This window comes from Perca fluviatilis, chromosome 7 (genome assembly GCF_010015445.1).
Source record: "Perca fluviatilis chromosome 7, GENO_Pfluv_1.0, whole genome shotgun sequence".
Classification (NCBI taxonomy): domain Eukaryota; kingdom Metazoa; phylum Chordata; class Actinopteri; order Perciformes; family Percidae; genus Perca; species Perca fluviatilis.
The window spans coordinates 7,973,290-7,991,243 of NC_053118.1; the positions used below are offsets into that span (position 1 = coordinate 7,973,290).

At 42.8% G+C, this 17,954-nt stretch overlaps 1 protein-coding gene across 1 annotated transcript in view; it reads right to left on the reverse strand.

Annotated features, from left to right (window-relative positions):
- LOC120562929 (oxysterol-binding protein-related protein 10-like) overlaps positions 1–17,954 on the reverse strand; it is a 57,670-nt gene that overhangs the window by 2,052 nt on the left and 37,664 nt on the right. Inside the window, exons 7-10 of the mRNA XM_039806877.1 lie at positions 15,893–16,060; positions 13,248–13,761; positions 7,588–7,774; positions 1,943–2,125 (exon numbers count right to left, since the gene is read on the reverse strand). Coding sequence (XP_039662811.1) covers positions 1,943–2,125; positions 7,588–7,774; positions 13,248–13,761; positions 15,893–16,060 — 1,052 coding nt within the window. The remainder of the gene's footprint in view (positions 1–1,942; positions 2,126–7,587; positions 7,775–13,247; positions 13,762–15,892; positions 16,061–17,954) is intronic.

Genomic DNA, 17,954 nt, shown 5'->3' on the forward strand with positions numbered 1-17,954 from the left:
ACATACAAAAAACAAAAGAAACCAAAAAAAGACAGGACGGTAGGCAAGTACCAGGGACTTAAATCGGACTGGAGCAGCCACCGGGTAATTAGCAAGCTACACTTGATGCAGTCAACTACTTATATTAGCTCTGCCTTTTTTTCGAGGCAGAGCTAATATGAACACAGCTGGCCCACAACAAACGTATTTCACAATATTAGCACGTCTGTAATAGGGCTGGTCCTCACATCAAAACAGCATCATCTACCCCACATTCAGTGCAAGAAAACAACTTCAGTAATAACTAATCAATGAGAACATATTTAAAAAAATGTGTGTCACTATGAACTTTTTTGTTAAGTACATAATTCCATATGTGTTCATTCATAGTTTTGATGCCTTCAGTGAGAATCTACAATGTAAATAGTCATGAAAATAAAGGAAATGCATTGAATGAGAAGGTGTGTCCAAACGTTTGGCCTGTACTGTATATATATATATATATATATATATATATATATATATATATATATATACACTTATATTCTCAGCCAATAACTCCCTGTGTTCCTAACATATATATGTTCAGCACCTTGGAGAGCGCCACAGCACTGTCCTGACGATTTGTATAGTGACATAAATAAAGACACTCATATATACTGTACCTTATATATTTATATATGTATACTGTTTAAATATATATATATGTATATGTATACTGTATCTGTATATATACCCTCTGTCAGTATGTACTTTTTGCCAGGGACGTGCACAGACCATTTTGGGGGGCAGGGGCTTGAGTGATATATATATATATATATACACAACTCTGACATCCTTACTAATTTATTTTAATTAACTCACTCTTACACATTTAGTGACCTAATCAAGGATATTATTTTGCATTCAACAATGAAATGTTATCAATATATTTTTATAACTTGTTATGACACAGAGACCATATTCACCGTATTCGCTAGGTTTCTCAGCAAAGGAATCTGTGCAACAGTGTTTTCTATGCTACTGGTTTACAGTATATATTTAGAATAAGTGCCTGCACCAAGGAGAGGGACATCGTTTAAGAATTAGATTTAGTTCATTTTACACATGGACATCAATAATTTTAATTGTTTTGGTGTTATTGGAATAAATATGATTCAAAATCAACAAATCTTCACAAACTTCATAAACTGAAAAAGGCTGTTAATTAGCTGTTAATAATGAGTTAATTTGGCGCTGATGTGTGCGCTCTGCTGCAGGGAGACAGAGGAAGAGAGAGAGAGAGAGAGAGAGAGAGAGCGAGTGACAGGGAGGGGGGGAGGGCATCAGAACTCTCATCTCCAACCTATATATTTAGATATATAGGTTATTTAATTTTTTTTATTCAAGACATATACTTGTTTGACAGGAATATATAGGTTCTTTTCATTCATAAAAAAAAAAAATCAGGCATCCAGAAAACGGGCACTTTCTCTGGAGGAAGAAAAGGGGCAGCCTTTGATATCTATGTGTGTGTGTGTGTGTGCACGTGTCTGCTGTTTGCTGAATCTCGGATCTATGTCAAGTTGCTTCATATCACTCTGAAGTGGATCAGTGTATTTCCTGGCAGAGCTACTGTGTTAATAAGAGGCTCAGTGAACTCATATCATTTGAATCTGTCCTATAAAACATCCAAACTTCTATATCTGCTATTTATTTACTATCTGAGGTTGGAAACTACATTTCCTGCCATCGTTTATATCTGGTCTCTTACTTTCACATAATGACTTTTATGACGTTAAAACATTTCCACTGTCTTAACATGTTGAGTCTTTGACTGAGAATATATTAAAGGAAATAAAGTGGAAGCACTGAAAGCAGTTGAGTTTATGATATGAGTTTAATGTAAGTGAGTCTCCTTTTTTTTCATTAAATTCTGTTTAGCTAAAAGACAATGTGAATAAACAGAAACGCCAAGCCTCACCGTGACTCGTACTGGCCCTGCTTCTCAAGAGGCTGGATCTTCTTCTTGATGATTGGCTGCTTGGCCGTATCGATCACCTTGCTTTCCCCGTTGCTGTAGGTGAACTCCAGCACGCCGTTCCACTCGCCCTGGGCCTTGCACACAATGTTTCCTGTTTGGTTGTTCTGCACCTCTGCTGTTACTCTGGAACAAATCACCAAACGCTTCTTCAGCAATGACAAACAAAGCCATCTAGGGTCACACAACATCCCATTATTATGGGCCACATTTGACATTTGCTTGAATGTGCTGCAACACACAATGATCACATACAGTACAGACATCTGCAACACGCTGGCAGGTGTTTTGTCATAGTGAGCTACCCTGTTGGAGGTTCGAAGCCATTTTAGAAAAGAAGATCAATCTTATTATGTCAGCAGAGGGAACCGTAAGCCCTGTACAGTAAGTGCAAAATCAGAAACTATGGTTTTCTGTGGCCGGGTTGGCTCAGTGGGTAGAGCAGGCGTACATATACTGAGAGGTTTATGCCTCGATGCAGAGGTCCAGGGTTTGAATCCGACCTGTGACGATTTCCTGCATGTCTTCCCTTTCTCACCTAGCTGTCCTGTCAAATTAAAGGTGGAAAAGCCCCCATAAAAAAAAGAAATTATAGTTTTCTTCAAACAAATTGCCCAAAAACAAACACTCTTCGCAAGTAAAATGAATGATCAGTTCACTACTTTTATTGATTTTTGGAAAAAAACAATCAATGGTTTCTAGACAGTATCCTTACTAAACGCTGACAGTCTGTGATTATCCACTCAATTGTAACTATTTGTCGAAATAATTCGTAATGTCAGCCTTTTTGTTTATTCAAAAATGAGTTATAATTTCATATAAATGAGGTTTATTGACCATGAATTTAAAAAAAATGTTAGACTAGTGGTAATAAGTTGATGTTAGTGGTGAATCCGGTGGTAGTGAAAAAAACGATCTAAATAAGGGTTAACCCGGGAGGATAACAAGTTACATGGTCGACAGGAAGACAACACAATGTTTTAAACAATAATCCACTCCTATAACATCATCAGACTCACAATCGACAGTTTTTGTTTTAAAAAGGATAAAAATCGATGCGGCAGAAACAGGGATCTCTATCCACCATTCCTCCTTTGAACACAGCGGAATCCCAGCGACTGCTCAGGTCAAAATCTCTGGTATTGTTAGTTACTGTCGACCAGGTCTGCTTTGTTGATGCTGATGCAAACATCTGCTTACCATTTAACATTAAACACGTCTGCACAGTCCCATTGACAGTTGGACCACATTCTGTCAACCTCTTTGTTGTCCAATAGGATGAGTCGGAACATTTCTATTTCACTGTTCTTCTTCCGTCCTTCCTAAAGTTCTCACACTCGGCACTTTCTCTTCTATCATGCTTAAAGGGGTGATAGAATGATTATATAGGGTATTTCACACTGTTCCTATGGTCTCCTAATGGGGTATGTAACATTGGTTGGGCTGAAAATGGCCTGGTTGATATTTTATTGGCCCTTATGCATCCCTGTGTTTTGGCCCTATTTGTAACAAGAGCTTTTCTTCCAAATATGGTATGGTCATGAATATTTAGATGAGCTGCGCGCTGATTGGTTGAGCGACTTGCCATACGCACACATTAGAGACTCGCGCTGATTGGTTGAGCGAATTGCCATACGCACACATTAGAGACGCGCGCTGATTGGTTGAGCGAATCCCCAATACACACACATTAGAGAAGCGACAGAATCTGATATTCCAGACACTGCAATGTTTCATTACCAAATTCACTTCTGAGACTTTTTTAAGCGAGAAATCAACTATATAAAGCTGAAATATGGCGCGTTTTACAAAAATTGATGGCTAATTGCAAATTTGGTAAGACGTGTCGGACTTTAGGAGCTCCACACAGTCTGACGAAAAAGCGGCGGCCTGCTGGGCTCCATACCCAGCGCAAAGTCACCCTTTGTGGATACTGCACTACGGGGCTCCGCGCCAGCTGCCGGCATAACTCTAATATATTTACCGGTTTGAATTTTGTCACCGCCACTTATATAACATCATTCCCCAATGTCTTATAAAGCTAACCGTTGTGTCCCGGATTTGATTTTAAGGCATTTTTAGCAAGTGGCGTCTTTGTAGGAACGAGCAGCTGCTTGCTATATGTCCCATTCATTACAATGGAGAAATACCGCAGCTAGCTAGCTACACTGTCGCCATAACTAAATTATATTTACAGTTTGAATTTCGTCACGCCACTTATATAACATCATTCCCCAATGTCTTATAAAGCTAACAGTTGTGTCCGATTTGATTTTAAGGCATTTTTATGAACGCGAGGCGTCTTTGTAGGACGAGCAGCTGCTAGCTATATGTCCCATTCATTACAATGGGGAAATATCGCAGCTCGCATAACTAAAGTATATTTACAGTTTGAATTTCGTCACGGCATGAATATTACAGGTTCCTCAAGGTCTTACAAAGCTTAGCTAACACTTGTCCGATTTCGGATTTCAATTGAATGTATTTTTGTGAATGTCAGAGTTAGGAGGAGGCTAGCTAGCTCTCATTGATGGACTCCATCTCACCGCGGCTCTATCAATGAGACTCGCGGACAAGAGGCGTTTATTTCCCGATTGTTTGTTTAAATAACTCAACACACATACCCATTATAAGATTAACTGGAACCTGCGGGCAGCGGTAAAAGATTGCGGGCGTAACAAGCTCGCTGACACTGCGGTCAGGGCGGCGATGTAGCAACCCAGGCAGCACCAACACCGGCACTAAACTCCGACACACAGTCGGAGAAAATTTGCAATTAGCCATCCATTTTCGTAAAGCGGCCCATATTTGAGCTTTATATTACGGTGGCCGGGAAGTGCAATGCAACATTACAAAGAATGAAACACTTTTACATTTTGGAAAACAAATTTACATTTTGGAAAACAAATTTACATTTTGGAAAACAAATTTACATTTTGGAAAACAAATTTACATTTTGGAAAACAAAATAACATTTTGGAAAACAAATTAACATTTTGGAAAACAAAATAACATTTTAGAAAACAAATTTACATTTTGGAAAACAAATTTACATTTTAGAAAACAAATTTACATTTTAGAAAACAAAATAACATTTTAGAAAACAAATTTACATTTTGGAAAACAAAATAACATTTTAGAAAACAAATTTACATTTTGGAAAACAAAATAACATTTTCGAAAACAAATTTACATTTTAGAAAACAAATTTACATTTTGGAAAACAAAATAACATTTTAGAAAACAAATTTACATTTTCGAAAACAAATTTACATTTTAGAAAACAAATTAACAAGATGCAAAACACTTTTACCAGTCCCGAAACAAATTTACAAATGACAGATTCTTCACGGAAAGGGAATGTACCACATACCGGAAGTGATGAGGTGTTGTTGGTGAGCGCAGTCAATTTGTGTTGTTGTGAGTGAGTATATGGCGTGAATGAAGTTTATGGTGACTTTGTCGGTGGTCGGTGTTTGGAGTTTTTATATGACGCGGACCTGACGGAAACACAGGGAACGTATCGACACGCGGCGGCCGGATCGAGCTACAGCAGGGGGCAGCTGAGTCCGTCTGCAGCTGCAGGACCTGGAGCTCACTGCCCATTCCTGGGAGCCAAAACCGACACCACGCAGCTGGAGACCCAGGCCGTATTGCTGGGCCCGCTGGAGGGAAGGGAAGCCGGGAGAATCAGATCCAGGACTGAACGGGAGCGGACTGTCACAGCCTGCTGAAGTTTAAATCACAGGTTTCCTAAAGGGAGTCTGGCGGGACTCGGACTGTGGACGAACGAAACACGACTTAAAGTCTCGTTAAATAAATAAATACATGCAGAAATAAATGAATCATTAGTGGGGGAGTGAGCCTGGACATTTCAGTCTGTTTAAACTTCACTTTGAAGCAGAACCTCTTAGTTCAGAAGGGTGAAGTTTCCGTTTGTACTCATATCTGTGAACTGATTATAATAAATATTCTTTGTATTAACACATTAATTAGTCTCTTTGTCTTTTTGTTTAAAAAACTAGAACATCGCATGAGATTTTGACGATTTATAGTGATTTTATTTCCGTTAGACCTTTGCCTACATTGACGCTGATGCATTAAGGACGGCCCATAGACAGTATATAAGGGAGTGCCTCCCCTGTTCCAAGATGGCGGCTCTATTGACGATTCGATCCATAACTGCCGTAGTCAAGGCGACATGTATACAAAACCTCATCACTTCCGGTATGTGGTACATTCCCTTTCCGTAAGAATCTGTCATTTGTAAATTTGTTTCGGGACTGGTAAAAGTGTTTTGCATCTTGTTAATTTGTTTTCGAAAATGTAAATTTGTTTTCTAAAAGGTGTTATTTTGTTTTCCAAAATGTAAATTTGTTTTCTAAAATGTAAATTTTGTTTTGGCAAATGTTATTTTGTTTTCGAAAATGTAAATTTGTTTTCTAAAATGTTATTTTGTTTTCCAAAATGTAAATTTGTTTTCTAAAATGTTATTTTGTTTTCCAAAATGTAAATTTGTTTTCCAAAATGTAAATTTGTTTTCCAAAATGTAAATTTGTTTTCTAAAATGTTATTTTGTTTTCCAAAATGTTATTTTGTTTTCCAAAATGTAAAAGTGTTTCATTCTTTGTAATGTTGCATTGCACTTCCCGGCCACCGTATTATATGGTTGATTTCTCGCATAAAAAAGTTTCAGAAGTGAATTTTGTAATGGAATAGCAGAGATCTGCGTGACCTAGCTAGATTCAGAAGACTACCTGATCTCAGGTCAGTTGTGTAGCCTATGTAAATGTTGGGGCGTGACCGTTCTCTTAATACACCCACGGCTGTGACAAAGGTTCCGGATTTTGAGATGCTTACGCAAGCAACTAGCTTTGTTGAGATTCGCCCGTTTTCAGCGGCAGTTTCAAAAAATTAGATTTTCAAAGTAAAGGGGTGTCAATGGGATTTTGAGCTTCTATGTATGTCCTATTTACCCACCGAACTGTCGTTATTCAACTATGACAGGGTAAATTCGGTTTTGCATTCTATCACCCCTTTAACCTCCAGCATAACAGCTGTCACAACTATGTTTACCATGACAAGATCAACTCTGCTACTGACAGGAAGCCTCTGCACTCCCCATCTCCTCCACCAGCCACCCCCCCTTCTCAGCTGATGACTGTGAATCATCTGTTACTGAATCTTTAATAAATAAAATCCAAGCAAATACAAATACATTCACCAATTTGACAACATAAAGACACTCACTGCAAATAAAATAACATTGCAATACAAAAACGATCATTCTGGAGTACTAATTACATCTGACTTTGTGCAGATATGATCAGACACATACAGAATCTGCAAAGACACACAGGCTCTAGTTTCCTGCAGACACAAAGCCAGCAGGTTTTTCGTTTTTATACAATTTCCAATCTATTTCTTTGTGCCTGCACATGTAATTTCCTGGCTCCAAACTAATATGTTTGAGCTGAGGTGGGAGGAGAGAGTGTGGGTTGGGTGCTCATTTTGGCACAACATTGTGTTTTTCAGTGCTGTTTTAGGAAAACAGAGCCAACACAGAGACACTGGCTCTCTCTGCTTACCTGTGCACTTTTCCTCCGTAGAAGGGTTTGGTGTGGAAAGTGACAGTGGCAGAGTACCCACTCTTGGCACAGTTGATGGTGACTTTTCCCCCAAGTTCCACCCATGGCACGGTTAGGATGGAGCGGGCGTAGGCACAGGGCAGTGTGAACACGTACTCCTCATCATGCTCCAACAAATACAGCACCCCTGGGAGAGACAGCACGCAGAACAACGTGAGGATGCTTATTGCAGGATTACTGTGGGGAGTAACATATATTTTTTTGGAAAAACAGACAAAGATGTAAACAAACAAAATATACATTCACAGACCATGTGACTCTCAAAGTATAGCTGTTAAATAACTGTAGTGGAGTAAAATGTACAATATTACACTGAAATGTGGTGAAGTAGAACTTTCCACCATGTTCGTGACCTTGAAATTCCTCTTCTGTGTGGCCCAGCCCAGCCCAGCCCAGCCCAGCCCAGCCCGCCAGCCCAGCCCAGCCCAGCCCAGCCCAACCCAGATCAGCCTGACTCAGCCCAGCCCAACCCAGCCCAGCCTGACCCAGCCCGACCAAGCCCTGCCCAGCCCAGCCTGACCCAGCCCGTCTCAGCCCGGTCCAGCCCGACCCAGCCTAGCATAGCCCAGCCGGGCCCAACCCGACCCAGTCTAGCCCAGCCCAGTGCAATTCATGCAGGGGTGGGAGGTTCATTGAAATGAGGCAAGGAAAGGCTAAAAAGTAACCCCACACACTTCTGCAAACATCTCAGTGGTCAGTTATAACTCACAAATCAGCCAGTTCAGAAGGGAGACACCAGATTACCAGGGCTCGCTGACATGACATCTATTTCTAGCCAAAGTAGCATTTCCTTTGATCCTTATCATTCATTTACCTCGGAATGCAGTAGGATGAATGCAGCATGCGGTATGCAGATTCTTTTGATCATTGTGTTGCAAATCAAAAGTGGCAGCATTAGAGGATACAGTGAACTTTCAATATCTCCACTAACATAAAGCCACCACCTGCCTCTGGCTGCAGATCTGTGCTGCTGTGTGTTTTGTGATGCCACCATCATCCACACAACAACCAGACTTCTTGGAGAAGCTTCTGGCATTTTTTGGATGGCGTTGTACATCACTTTGGCCCAGATTAAAATAACCCATGGATGGATGGCCATTCAGTTTGATACAGACATTCATGGTGAACCCCTCTGACTATGGCGACCCCCACTGTAAGCTGGATACGTTGCTGAGTTCCTGTTACCAACATTGCATTCTGAGAAAGCCAACATCAATGTAGCTGAAACTACATTCTAACATTGCAATGTAGGGTTTGATTTCAGCCTAGGGTCTGATTTAGTCTGCCTCCTGTCCCCCCCCATCCCCCTGCTTATATAACAGACAGCTGTCCTGTGCCCTGTCGGCTGCCATGGGCCCAGCTCTAACACATACCCACATCTGTTTGCCCAAGACACACACATATGGAAATTCACTACTCTGTTCCTGTGTGTGTTGTTCTGTTTTTTTTCACCATATGTGTTAGACTTGATTGTGTGCATGCATGCATGCGTGTGTGTATGTGTGTGTGTGTGTGTCAATATGTGTGAGTATGTGTGTGTGTGAGAGTATGTGAAACAAAGAGCCACATGCTCCTGCCACAGGGAGCTGACCCAGATGAATCCATGTGGATGTTTCATGAATAAAGTGTTTACATTAAAGAAACTGGGTAGCTTAGTTTTCACATCACAAAACATTCATGTTCATATCATAGCATTGCCTTTGTGCCACCCGGGCTTTTATTTAACACGTGGGGGTTCTCCGGGGGGCGGGGAAGCGGTAACAGTTGGGTGTGGCAGCCTAGAAGTGTGTTACAGTCTTTTTCAGCCACGGAGGGAAAGTGAGTAGTGGGACATGCATTTCAAAATCTCAGTAAAAAACTGTTTGGGCCAGTTTTGCTTGTCACAGTAGCTCAGGGAGCCCCCCCCACCTCCCCCTTAATCTTCTGGTCGCAGCAAGGTGTGCAGACAGAGCTCCTAGCATGATTGACAGAAACACTTAGCCAAGAAATCTAGATGCACCCTAGCGGCAGAAAATGTAATTTGTAGCCAGGGTCAGTCTAGCAACACTCAGTTGGTTTGCGTGCTGGAAAAACCAAATTCTAGTCAGGCCAATCACATCGTGTATAGAGTCGGTGGGCGGGCTTAACATAATGACGGCAGAGTTGCGACGGTTCCGCGCGAATTCCCTGCTACTTGAAAACAAGTGGAGTTAAGCTTTTCTTTGACAAAAGAACAAAGAATGGCACTGAAGTCATTCTTAAAAAAGGAAGAAGTTACCTTCTTCGTTGCTCTGCGTGGTTGTAGCGCTATCCTATTGCGTGCAGAGGGAATTTGAAAGACAACCGTTTATCCCACCGCTCAGATTGAGCCCTGCCAATGGTGAGTTCCCAGACCCAACATCTGGATGTGGGTCTGGCTTGTCAGGCTAAGAAACACTATCAATTTATTCGGATAGGTCGCTTTAAAAACAATCATACTCAACTGGACAATGACGTGAGACGTGCTGATTTGAATACTTCTTTGGTGCATGACAAGGGTCTCTCAAGTAAAACAGCTCAGGCAGCTGTATCTCATGTACATCACTGGTCTTGGATGAATGACAAACACGGGCAAAATGTTCAACTTCATGACAGATTGACAGGTTGCCTTGGCTGCAGGGCACTGAAGAAAATGAGCCAGATGTTTGTCAGAACGACCAGAGCATGTAGCTGTGGCGGGGAGGGCTTTCTTAAGTGAGTGTAAACTGCATTTCTTTTTAGATGCGTGTGGACAGGCCTGCACGGCTTGTCCTGGGACACTGCTATCTGCTGCCACTGTTTGGGTTGAACAACAGATTCTACTCATGTCAAATCTGGTTCAAACATTACATAATGCTGGGACTGCTCACATGTTAAATTAGCTGGCCATGGATCATTAATCAGTTTCATGGAAATCCCACTTTGTAACAAGGTCACGTAATGCTGCCACATACTGTCCAGTAGCATCATGGGGTTCCTCTGGTTGTTCTCTGGAGGCATGGACATGTTCACTCTGGCTCTAAAGCAGCAGAGGGGAAAGTATCAACCTGTATCTGACAATGAGATGATGGAGGATCCTTGTCCCTTGGCTCTGAGGAAATTCTCACAAAAACGCAAACAACACAGAGCGTTTTTTTTTCTCCTATCCCAGAATTCATCTGTGGTGTAGCCAGACCTTACTCCACAGCGCTGTGGAGATAGAGCTGGACATGTGAGACTACCAACAAGCCATCTCTGCCCTGCATAAAGATGATCATTTAGCTCTGTATACCAAATGATCTAACTTTAAAAAAAAGGACAAGCAGGAGTGATTGAAGAGTGGAGAGAGGAATGTTTGCTGTTGACCTAATTACAGCCTTCACTGGCCCACAGCTACCACAATGACCCGCTTTCTCTCTCTCTCTCTTACACACACACACACACACACACACACACACACACACACACACACACACACACACACACACACACACACACACACACACACACACACACACACACACACACACACACACACACAAACAGACGTTATGGGGCTCAAGCCAGCACATTAAAACACTATTTTTCAAAAAGAGGATTGGTGGAAACCATTGATTCATGCAATTCAGTGATGTATGGACGATTTGTCACTCTGAACTTTGGGCGTCCAGTACATCTTTAGGATGTCCCCATTTCCGACCCTGATGCTGTCCTACACATGAACAAAGATCAATGATAAGAGATGATATGAAACAGTTTATTTGTATTTTCTTTTGCTTACATTAGGTATTTGCGTGGCTAAAAGACATATTTACCATTAGGAAAATTTGTTTTGTTAGAGCGTTCACGAACGTTAGCTTATCTGTGTTGCCAGATCTCGCGAGAGTTTGTTCAAGAGACAGAAACGATTGGTCGCAAACAAAGTAAATGTTCTCTCTGTGAATTGCATTTCACTGTCAGAATGTTCTGGAGATATGTGGCTCGTGAAGAATGGCTCCAATATTTACTTTGGTGACCATGGGGCGAAAGAATCGCTCATAATCTGTGTTCACGTTTACTTCTCCCGTTGGAATTAATCCACTCAGGACCTGCTGCTAGTCTCCTAAAGAGGCTTGGATGTGGACAAACCCTCGGGACACAGAGACAGAAAGATACTCTGAGCTGGGACGGCTCAGTTTTCTAAACCGTCTCTGACATTAACACGAGAAGTCCGACGATGGATGTCCGTGTGGTTGTTTCACAGCAGCCTGGTGCATGTTGCGTACGATGTAATCGAGGTAACCACAGCATATGAACACGCACAATGGCACTCTGTTTTTGGCTAACATGTTTCCAATTAGAGGCTGCAGATGGAACACACATATGAGTGCTGCTGGGATTTAATCAGCTGAAGGAGAAGGCTCTCCTACGGTCTCCAAACAGCTGCGGATGTCAGATGGCCGTAACAATCACCCCATGATCCATCTAACTTAGAGGCTGCTCTGACATTTTTTGTATTCTTGTTATTGTTTTTAAAACCACATTATTTAAATAATGATCCAAATATGTCTACTGGTGTTTGGTACTGGCATTTATTTATTTCATCTAACTTTATTATGAATTTAGGATTTCTGTCAAACATTTCAAAAGAGCTGAAAACAGTCTCAAAACGTTTCAAATTTCACCAGAACACCATGACTTCACTTTGCCAGATGTGATTTATATTCGTCCCCATGTTGGCCTCTACTTACATGTTTGTGCCATGTGCACTGCGCAGGGCACGGCAATATCAACCAATGGGAAAACAGCTTTTTAAGGTCAGGAAAATATCACAGTGAAACCATGTTCCTTGTGCAAGTCTTTGCAGCAAGAGCAATGCTGTGGAAAGCAAGCACCCACTGATTTTAAAGTGCCCATATTTTGCTCATTTTCAGGTTCATAACTGTATTTTAAGGTTTTACCAGAATAGGTTTACATGGTTTAATTTTCAAAAAACACCATATTGTTGTTGTACTGCACAGCTCTCTCTCACTGCTGCAGATCCTCTTTTCACCTGGTTTCTGTTTTAGCTACAGAGTGAGACCTCTTTTCATCTTCTTCTTCTGTACTATCTTTGATTGCACTTTCGGCATGACGCGCAGTAGCTCAGATGTAGAGCATGTCAGCTAGCTAACTCTAGAGACAGTAAAAGAAAGCTGTTTCTTCAACTTTGGTCAGTTACAAGGCAGGATTAGCTGGGAGACTTCTAAATGAGGGCGCACATGTAAGTAGTTCTTTTGTAGATTATGGTGAACTTGTGTGTGTTGTAGCAGTGCTTTGCTATTGAGAACGATGTAGCATGCTAGCGTTAGCGTTAGCCGGCTAACGCTAACGCTACGAGCTAACGGTTGTGGTTAGCCAGCTCATTATAGCCGGCCTCGGACTGTGACGTCACAGTCCGAGGCCGATTTTGAACAGCTCACTAGGAGACTGAAAGCAGGACACATTCAGAAACCTGTATCTCACTCAAAACAGCATGGATGGATTTTTTTCAAAGTTTGTATGTGTGTGGAAGCACCAGAGACACAAAAGAACACCCCAAATCCCAGAAAAAGTGTTTTTTTCATAATATGGGCACTTTAAGAAGAGGCGACATGTTGTCTTACCTTCCCCAACCATGGACACTCCAACAGACATGCCCATGAACTTGCTCTTGGTCCAGACATGAGTGTTGACACACATCCTCTTCTCCTTGCACTCGCAGTAGAAGCCTGACACAGGGGGGTGGTGGGACACCTGCTCGGCCACAAACCGAACGCGATAGCAGTCGGAGTTTCTTCTGCTGCTACTATCCGTCCCCCTCTGTGGAGACCCGGGAGTGGCTGTGGGGGCTGAGTTGGGACCAGGGCAGTTGGTATTCCTGAGAGGTCGGACACGGTCCCGAGGCACGTACCAGGAACAGTGGAAGTGCTCCCCCAGGATTGGGTTGTAGGGCTTCTTGGCCACGGCACCCTTGCGGCCCTCATGGAAGGCTGTCAGGTAGTACTCCACAAAGCGAACAATGCGCTCCTCTGGCGTGCAGCCGGAGGTGATGGAGAGGAACATGTCGGGATGAGCCATGAAGTTGGCGTACATCTCCAGTAGGGAGCGCTTCTCCAGGATGAAGGTAGGGAGCACCACCTGACAGAGGGGTAGACAGAGATGACAACATAAAGGACGTATGCCTGTATAATCTCCTGTATAGTTATTGTGCAGACTGATCTTTTTTCCAACATGCTCGCACTGTTCTGCTGGATTCTCAAGCAATCACATCTCCTACAAATAACATTCATATGAAACTGTTTTCTCTTAGCTAAACCTTTTTTTTTCAAGGTCAAAATTAAACAGATTTTTCCGAATTCAGACCAGAGTGCCTATTGACTGTGTATGCTTTAGAAGGTCACGGAGGGCTGGAGCTGATCACCGCTGACATTGGGTGAAAGGTGGGGTTGTGAGGCTACCAATTATAAACTATAGATTGTAAATGAAATGTGAGGCCACCCCAGCAATGGTGTCAGTTCTGGAGATACAAACATGAGCCTGAGATATTGGTTTAGACAAAAAAAAAGACATGAAAATAGAGAAGGAGATGCACGCAGACACACAAGAGACAGTGCTTGCTATTGATTGAACACACTCACACACACAGACACACACACAGACACACACACACACACACACACACACACACACACACACACACACACACACACACACACACACACACACACACACATCCCAGCTAAAGCTTGAGGAATCAATAAAGTTGCATCATGGTAACTCAGACAGAGAGCTGTTTGACAGTTTTGTGTGTGTGTGTGTGTGTGTGTGTGTGTTCAATCAATAGCAAGCACTGTCTCTTCCCATCTCTTGCCTCACAAACATCATTATCTAATTCGACTCCATCCGTCATCGTCCATCCTGAGGCTCTGACACCTGTAGGACCTCTGACAGCTTCAGTGGTAACTGAGCTCTGGCTTCATGTGATGGAGTGAATTGTACTTTCTAATATGCAGAGACCCTCCATCAGCCTTCAGATTACCTAAATCCTGTTATACAACCTGACAACCTGTCCATTTGACGACACCTCGCAGTCAAATGTGCCGTTTGGTCCAGAGACACCAGATGGCCAAAGTCAAACCATCGATCCCTGTCCCAGTGCAGCACCACCAGTCAATACAGACATGGCAAGAGAGATTGGATGATGGATGAAGGGATGGATGGATAGATGAATGGATGGATGAGTGGTAGGATAGATGGTTGCCCCTGCCTCAATGAGCGGATGAATAATGTGGCTCTATCCACACAGTTGGATTACGAGGATGCCCCCGGCCCTTTCATGATCTGCCTTCACCCCCCTCTTCACATGAGTTTGTGGTCTCAGGTATTCCAGGTCAGATTCCCCTTCTGTTGCACATGGCCAGCGCATTACCCCTGTGATGTAGAGCACCGGTCCATCAGTAATCAGATGGAGCTCACTGGTCTTTAAGACTCACCACAATCACATGAGCAGAAGACATCTGTGTGTGTGTGTGTGTGTGTGTGTGTGTGTGTGTGTGTGTGTGTGTGCGCGTGTGTGTGAATATTCCACCTACTCTCCTCATTATATGGAGAGCTTCAAGACAAAGCGCACACCCAGTCCCGATCATATTCAACTTTATAAAAAGTATAATAAACTCACTGTTGGGTAGCTACAACAGAACGTGTCACTGTGTGATCATTAAAAAAAGATAAAGGTAGAGAAAGTCACAAGCTATAAATACAACCGATGACAGAGAAAACAGTTTAAAACACTAAAGTGATGTTAGAATTTACATAATGTTTGGTAAACTCACAGTAAAGTCACCAAACCGGTTCTAAATCCCTGTAGGAAGAGTTTAGACCCGACAAAATAAAACAAGTGATCATTTTATGGTTTGCCAGCCACTGAGTGATATAACATTTAAATGATGCTTTCCTATATTACACGAAGATGGACAGAAAAAGAGAAAGAGGTTCAAAAACCACGGACTAGTATCATTTATTTGTGAATTGTATTTGGGGCATTATCACTTCTCTAATTACTTTTTCCTTTTCCTGTCATTTTTAACGGCTTGTGCCATATGAATTTGCTTCTTGTGCAAGTTCCCTCTTCAATAGAAGAGCAGTGATTTTGGTCAGGGTCGCTGACCCGCTCACAGACACTAGACAATTAGTTCAGAGCGGGTGGCTGCTGTCAGAAAACGTTTACACCTGAAGCCGAATGATGCGTGAGGCAGAAGCGGAGTCTTACCCGTGTGAGGTCCATGCCCAGTTTGAGCTGGGACAGGAGGTGTAGCATGATGCTTCGCTGGTCATCCAGAACTCCCAGGTCCTCCTCCTCATGGTCCTCTGTGTCTGTGGTCTCTTCGCTGTCATCCAGGCTCTCTGGGCTGCTGGCTTGGCCCTGCTGCTGTCCCTGCTGCCGGAGACACAAAGAGCCATTAGTAATGCTAATAAAAGAAAATGTTATTCTCTTGTCTTGCCAGTGTGACATCTTTTTGTGTAGTCCTCCGGCCTGAAACAAGCAGAGGTGCAGCAGACATTAATGTCGAGTTTAACATGTTGGACTGCACATTTTACTGGAATATTATCTCCTTTGTGTTAGCGAGTACTCAGCGTACAGTCTCTAACTGGACATGGAGTAGCAGACCTACTGTGATACAGCGACATAAATAGAGGATGCACATACGGTATCAGCACGTTCCATTATCTATTTAGACTGCATGTGAAGTAAAACAATGTCCAGCTCAACAAACAGTTACATCTTGTATTTTTGAAGGTGTACACTCACTGTGTGATCAAAAGCTATGTGGACACCCCTTCCACATAGCTTTTGGCCTGTGGCTGTTTGTCATTATTTGTCATGGCTATGTTCAGGTTAGGGGAGCTTCAGTCTCTTGGTTACAATTTTAACAACATTTTACAAATTAGCTAGTAATAAATTGTTGTCATGCTTGAAAAGAACAACAGGAAACAAAGAGCGGTCTGTTTTGTTGGCCCATCCATCCAACCCAACATCACCTGACTTCTTCCTCTGCTCCGCTCATCATTTCTATGGCCCCTAAGTCTCTGTCTCTTGAACATAAACTGATACGGTTTTATGTATATTAACAGTCTCCAGACTCTTCTTCCAGTCAATCACTGTACTGGACTCACAGAGATGAGACTGACACTGCTCTCAGCTGACTTTGGGTAAGACAACGACAACACGTTTAGTCACAAAACGGTCAGACTGTCCCTTTAAGCCTGAGAATTTATAACAGGAGTTTATATTTCTAGTCAATAATTCAACAATCAAGTTTACTCTGAGGTTATGTAAGACAGTGCCACACACACACACACACACACACACACACACACACACACACACACACACACACACACACACACACACACACACACACACACACACACACACACACACACACACACACACACAGTAGGGACTTCACACTCACGTCGTTGGACTGGCATGCAACCACTGCTGACTTGTTGGGAGTCCTGCTGGATTTCATGTCCACCATCGAGAGAGAGAGGGAGACAGACAGACAGAGAGAGAGAGAGAGAGATAGAGAGAGAGAGAGAGAGAGAGAGAGAGAGAGAGGGAGGGAGACAAGAGAGCCTGACGGACGTCCCAGGACGATACTACCAAAGCAAGTTCCAGAGAGAGGCGAGGGGAGGGGGACAGAGCTTCGGGGAGGAGAGGCTGAGAGACATTAATGGTGAAGAGAAGAAGTGAGGTGAGATGAGAAGAAGAAGAAGAAGAAGAAGAAGAAGAAGGGCAAGAAGAAGAAGAAGAAGAAGAAGAGAAAGGAGGCAAGAGAGGAAGCAGGAGAGTAGAGCTCTGCCTGCTGTACTTCTGATAGGCAGATTAACAGTGATGCTGACAATCCTCTCCGTCCCCATCGGCTTCCCTCTTTATATAAGCCTTGCCCCCTGCACATACACACCGTGTTACATCACAACCCGTCCTACTCTATTCCTCCTCCTCCTCCTCTCACCATTTCCCTCTTAACTCACTCTGTTCCCTTTCCGATGTCCCCTCCCCTCCTCCTCCTGTACCCCTGGCTACACGATCCTGTGGTTCAGCCTGTGTAATTACCACTATGGAAGCCTCTGTGGACTGAGTTACAGCTGCTCTGTGTCCTTATTGTCAACTCTGCAGCGGTGCACATGACATGTTGGTTTAAAGGCCAGCTCAGTTAGGCAGCTCTTTGAAAAAAAAGGGATGGTTCCGGGGGTTCTATACAACTTGTGTAGTTTTGTAAACCTGACGCACCAGATGGTTTGTTACGCAGAACCATCTGAGAAGC